The 6173-nt window shown below is 44.8% G+C and overlaps 1 protein-coding gene across 1 annotated transcript; it reads right to left on the reverse strand.

The window, feature by feature from the left end:
- Nucleotides 1-1844: 1844 nt before the first annotated feature.
- LOC135885837 (olfactory receptor 52B2-like) lies at nucleotides 1845-2792 on the reverse strand. The gene has a single exon (XM_065413743.1). It carries the CDS (start codon nucleotides 2790-2792, stop codon nucleotides 1845-1847), a length of 948 nt encoding a protein of 315 aa, XP_065269815.1.
- Nucleotides 2793-6173: the final 3381 nt, after the last annotated feature.

Genomic DNA, 6173 nt, shown 5'->3' on the forward strand with positions numbered 1-6173 from the left:
CCATCTTCTTCTGGCACATCTAGTCTCTGTGGACTAACACTTTCTCTCTGTGTTCCCTCTTCTGGGAGGTTCCATTCCTTCCACGCCCACCAGTCCACAGAGAAGCTGGAGAAAACTGGTTTTATCTAGAATGCATTTACTCCCTTCTTCTGTCCAGGCAAGATCTTGGTAGGGCTGATAGTTATTAATGACCAGCCTATTTATAGACAGATGCCTCCATCCCAGCCTCCTGCCCCTTAGTACAAGGAGGATGAGCAAAGAGCTCAGGAAAAGCCCAAAGATATAAGGATACTCACAGTTCATACAATCTAATGTGAGTTAATAGGGTTAAAACATCTGCTCAATGTGCAGTGGCAATCAGACAAATGAACAGAATGTTGAGAATCATAAGGAAAGGGATAGATAAGAAGACAGGAAATATCATATTGCCTCTATATGAATCAATGGTATACCCACATCTTCAATACCGTGTTCAGATGTGGTCGCCCCATCTCAAAAAAGATATATTAGAAATGGAAAAGGTACAGAGAAGGGCAACAGAAATGATTAGGGGTTTGGAACAGCTTCATATGAGGAGAGATTAATAAGACTGGGACTTTTCAGCTTGGAAAAGAGATAACTGGGGGGGATATGATAGAGGTCTATAAAATCATGACTGGTGTGGAGAAAGTAAACAAAGAAGTGTTATTTACTCGTTTTCATAACACATGAACTAGGGGTCACCCCATAGAATTCGTCGGCAGCAGATTTAAAACAAACAAAAGGAAGTATTTCTTCACAGTCAACCTGTGGAACTCTTTGCCAGGGAAGTTGTGAAGACCAAAACTATAACACGGTTCTAATAAGAACTGGATAAGTTCATGGAGGATAGCTCAATCAATGGCTATTATCCAGGATGGGCAGGGATGGTGTCCCTAGCCTCTGTTTGCCAGAAGCTGGGAGTGGGAAAGAGGGTATGAATCACTTGATGATTACCTGTTCTGTTCGTTCAGTCTGGAGCACCTGGCATTGGCCACTGTCTGGAAGACAGAATACTGGGCTAGATGAACCATTCGTCTGACCCTGTATGTCCATTCTGATGTTCTTATAGAGACCCCAGATGTATCTGCCCCCCCCTCGCTGTAATGCATTAGACCCCACTCCCCTCCCAGAGCTGAGATAGAACCCAGAAGTCCTAATGGGGTCTCTCTCTCTGCAGAGTTAGTAACAAAGTAAGAATATACATTAATATTTTAAACCTAACCAGTGGCCCTTAAGTGACTTGGCACAAGATGTCAGAACATGTTAGTATTAGAACTGAGTGGGTCTAATATTTATTTTATTTTATTTCTTTTATATCAGAATTAGACACAGGGCTCCTGTCAGCTAATGGCTAAGTTATCTGCCACAAAGCTAGAGTTTTCAAGACCCTAAGTAGCCCTTGGAATCATGGTTAAAGTTGCCACCCCAACCAAAATCTGAAATGTCTCCCTTGTAGCTCGGATGGGGGGAGGGAGGTGGAAATGTTCCAGCAAGTGACAGGGGGAGGAGAATAAAGAAGCAAGAACAGGTGCGGGGCCTTGCGGGGGAAGAGGTAAAGCAGGGTCGGAGCCTTGGCAGAAGAGGTGGGGCAAGGAGTGGGGTTTCGGGGTCCAGATACCAGCAATTAGAGAGGTGGCAACCCACTGAATTGTCATAGACCTATTCCCCAGTTTGTCATGTTGACCCAGCACAGTAAGGTCAGGAAAGGATTTAATGTCTTTTTGACTGTCCAGGAAGTGATTCAGGGATGACGGCCCAGCACCATGTCACTAGTCAGCTCTGCACAGAGCTCGGTCTCAGAGCCAGAGCATCAGGAGAAAACTTTAGGTCCCTTTATGAGTAAGTAGCCGGAGCAGCCTGTCCCGGATCTGTTTGGTCCTCACCCCGTAGATGATGGGATGTAGCATGGGGGGCACGAGCAGGTAGGCGTTAGCTATCAGAATGTGGAAATGTACAGCCACATTGTGGCCAAACCGGTGCATAAGGACAGAGAAGAGAACTGGGATGTAAGAGGCTAAAATGACACAGAGGTGGGAGCCGCAGGTCCCAAAAGTCTTGAGCCGGGAGTCCTTTGTGGGGAGTCTGAAGATGGCCCTGAGGATCTGGATATAGGACATGGCAATAAAAAATACATCCAGACCCATCACCAAGAATGCCACAGAGAGGCTGTAGTAACTACTGACACGGATGTCGGCGCAGGCCAGCTTCACCACAGCCATGTGTTCGCAGTACGAGTGGGGGATGATGTTGGTTCTACAATATGGCCATTGCCTCGCCAGAAAGGGATATGGCAGTATGAGCATGCCGCCGCGCAGCACCACAGCCAGGCCAATCTTAGCCACCACAGGGTGTGTCAGGCTGGTGGAATGTCTCAGGGGATCACAGATGGCCACGTAGCGATCCAAAGCCATGGCCACAAGGAACCCAGAGTCCATCACTAAGGAGCAGGCAATGAAGTACATCTGGGTGAGGCAGGCACTGAACTCGATTTCCCTGGAATTGAACCAGAAAATGCTCAGCATTTTGGGCACGGTGGATGTAGACAGGACCAGGTCGCTGATGGCCAGCATGCAGAGGAAATAGTACATGGGCTCATGTAGGATCTTCTCCCTCTTCACAATGACCAGCATGGTGAAGTTCCCCAAGATGGCTATGGCATACATTGTGCAGAAAGGGATGGAGATCCAGACATGGGCCACCTCCAGGCCAGGAATGCCCAGCAGGATGAAGGTGGAGGGGTTGGTGAAGTCGGTTGTGTTGGAATCAGACATGGAGTAGGGGAGAAGGTGTCCAACTCTGAGGCAGAACGGTGTCTCCTGTATGTACCGTACTTTCCCCTGATTTCCTGTATGTGCCCAGGCTCTGGGGTGATGGTCACAATACAAATGCCTGGATGGAGAGACAATGTTAAAATGAGACACTACATGCACTACTGGAGGCTGTACTCACACTGAGAAATGACATTTTCATTATTCAGATAAATGAATTATGAACAACTGACCCTACTAATGCAAATTCTATATTTGATGGTGCTCCATGCATCAACAATTCCCACATGTCGTAGTGTGGGAAACCTTAATAGGCACCAGCAAGAAACACGTGTGTGGATACTGGTTATCCATCATTGTTCCTTAATGCAATGAAAGCCAGGCTAGGGAGTCCATGCAGTAGAGAGTTCCCCATTCACCCAGCTGCTCAAAATCTGAGAGTGTAAAAAAAAAAAAAAACCTTTGCCAAGACATGTGCCACAGAGAAACATCCCAACTAGAACACAAATCAGGGAAAAGACCCGGACGTCATTGATAGCAGGTCAACAAAGCACATGCTCATTTGCAATAGTGGCCAAATCAAGTACAATGTTTGGATGCCTAAGAAATGGGATGCAGAAAACCTGCTCTGGATATGTGTTCAGTTTTGGTCATCCAGTCTCTAAAAAACATACAGCATTATAAAGAGGATTTCTGAGAGGATCTGAGAATGGGGAAGGCTGTCATATGCGGGCAAACTGAAAAGTCTGGGACTGTTTAATTTAGAGAAGAGACAAAGAAGGGGGGCAGATAATAAAGGAGAGGAATATAAAGAATAGAACTGATTTCATTCAACTGGAAAAAAAGAGAACAGTTCCCAACCAGTAATATCTATAGATACTTAGGCTTCAAAAGGGCTAATTCCCCAAAACTGAAAAAAATTATCAAGAAAACAGATTGGGAGGAAAATATTAGACATAAATATGGGAGTGAAACTTGGGAATTCTTTAAGAAGAGTTTATTGGATAGCTAAAAAGTCACGATTCCACACTCAAGGAAGTGGAGAACTTTGGCTAAAAACCCCTTTCAATGGCAAAGTGAAGGCAGCAATTATGTGGGAAAAAGCAATATATACAAATGGGGGGAAAGGGAAAATAGATAGCAAGCAATACAAATTGGAAGTTATGAAAATTGATAAGGGATGTCAAAGACATTAGGGGAAAATCCATGTTTTGCTGGGCTAAGGATAACAAAAAGGACCTTGAAAAGGTTTAGGCCAATTCCTAGAGGGAGAAAGGAAACTTGTTAATGTTGCAGAAAACGTAGATGTGTTGAAGAAATAGTTTTGTTCTGCCTTTAGAAAGAAGCAGTATGGGGTACTCGTATCACATGAGGTGATGAAATAGTCTCCAATTCATTAGCTGCCAAGGAGAATGTTAAACAGCATCTACACAGAACCTTAGATTTACAAACACTAGAGTTACAAACTGACCGATCAACCACACATCTCATTCAGAAGCAGAGCCAAAAAAAAAGGGGGGGGGGGATAAATACAGGACAGCTCTGTGTTAAATGAAAAGTATGAAAAAAATAAAGTGAAATCTAGTGCACATTTGGCTGGTCAAGGGTACTATGCAGATGCAATAAACTTCAATTTCTGTGAGACATTTGATTTAGTAGGGAAAACATTCAGATAAAAAATGAACAGTACAATATCAGTAGAGCATTTTGAAAGTGGATTAAAAACTAGCTAACTGACAGGTCTCAGAAAGCCTGGGGTTGAATGGGAGTGTTTCTAGCAGGGTAGTGCGGGGATCAGTTCTAGGCCCGATGTTATTGAATATTTTCATCAATGATCTGGAAGGAAATAGAAAATCATTGCAAATAAAATTTGCGTACTACCCAAAGATTGGCAGAGTGGTTACAATGAGGAGGCCAGGGCAGGCAATACTGATTGATCTGGAGCATTTGGTGAGCAGGGGCTATACAAACAAACTGTTTTAATACAGTCACATGAAAAGTGATTCCCTCGGAACAGGCAATGCAGGCCCGACCCACAGACTAGGGCACTGTATTATGGAATGCACGGACCCTGAAAAGGGTTTAGGGGTCACTGTGGACACCCAACTCATTGTTAACTCCCAATGCGATGCTGTGGCCAAAAGGGCTGATGTGATTCTTGGATGCATAAACAGGGGAGTGGTGAGTTGGAGCAGGGGAAGGATTTTATCTCTGCACATGGCATTGGTGAAACCAACTGAGTCCAGCTCTGGGGTCCACATTTCAAAAAGGCTGTTGAAAAATCGAAAAGGGTGCAGAAAAGAGCCACTAAAATGATTGGAGGCTGGAGAAAATAGCGGACATTGAGAGATTTAAAGGGCATCGTATATTTAACTTATCAAAAGACGATCAAGCGGAGACTTTCATGGACTGAAAACCATTGGTAAAGCGGAGAAAGGCAGAGCAAGACCCAATGGCTGGAAGCTGAAACCAGACAAATTCCAGCTGGAAATAAGGGCCAAATATTTAGCACTGAGGATGATTAACCTTTGGAACAAACTGCGAAGGGAAGTGGTGGATGCTTTTCTGGAAGATCTGCTTGAGGGCTTGTCTACACTCAGAACGCCACAGCAGCACTGCCATAGCGCTTCAGTGTAGACACGACTTACACCGACGGCAGGGGTTCTCCCATCCATGTAGGTATCTCACCTCCCCAAGAGGTGGTAACTAGGTCGATAGAAGAATTCTTCCATCGACCTCATGCTGTCTACACCGGGGTTAGGTTGATACAGCGACATCTGTCAGGGGTGTGGATGTTTTGCTATTGCAGAGGAAGAAAATGTAGTTGTGGGTTGCATTAACAAAGGCAGAGCATGCAAGTCACCAGAGGTGATAGTATTCCCCTACTCAGTGCTGGTTAGGCCTCAGCTGGAGCATTGTGTCCAGTTTGGGTCACCATGTAAAGGAAAGATGTTGAGAAACTAAAAAAGATCCAGAGTTGTGACGAAGAGTCTCCAAGGGATGGAATACAAACCAAATGAGCAAAGGGTGAAGGAACTGGATATGTTTAGCTTGGAAAGGAGGAGATTGAGGGGGGACATGACCGTGATCTTCAACTATTTGAAAGGCTGACATAAAAAGATGGAGAAAAGTTGTTCTGTCTCACCACAGTGGGCGAGACAAAAGTCAGTGGGTTCCAACTACAGCACAGCAGATTTAGATGACATTTCAGGAAAAAACTTCCTAACTGTAAGAACAGGAGGACAATGGAACAGACTCCTCAGGAGATCGTGGAAGCTCCTTTGCTGGAGGTTTTCCAAAGGAGGCTGGATACTTATCTGTCTGGGATGGTTTTGATGCAACAAATCCTGCATCATGGCAGGGAGTGAGACTAGCTGACCCTTG

The sequence above is a fragment of the Emys orbicularis genome, chromosome 1 (genome assembly GCF_028017835.1).
Source record: "Emys orbicularis isolate rEmyOrb1 chromosome 1, rEmyOrb1.hap1, whole genome shotgun sequence".
Classification (NCBI taxonomy): domain Eukaryota; kingdom Metazoa; phylum Chordata; order Testudines; family Emydidae; genus Emys; species Emys orbicularis.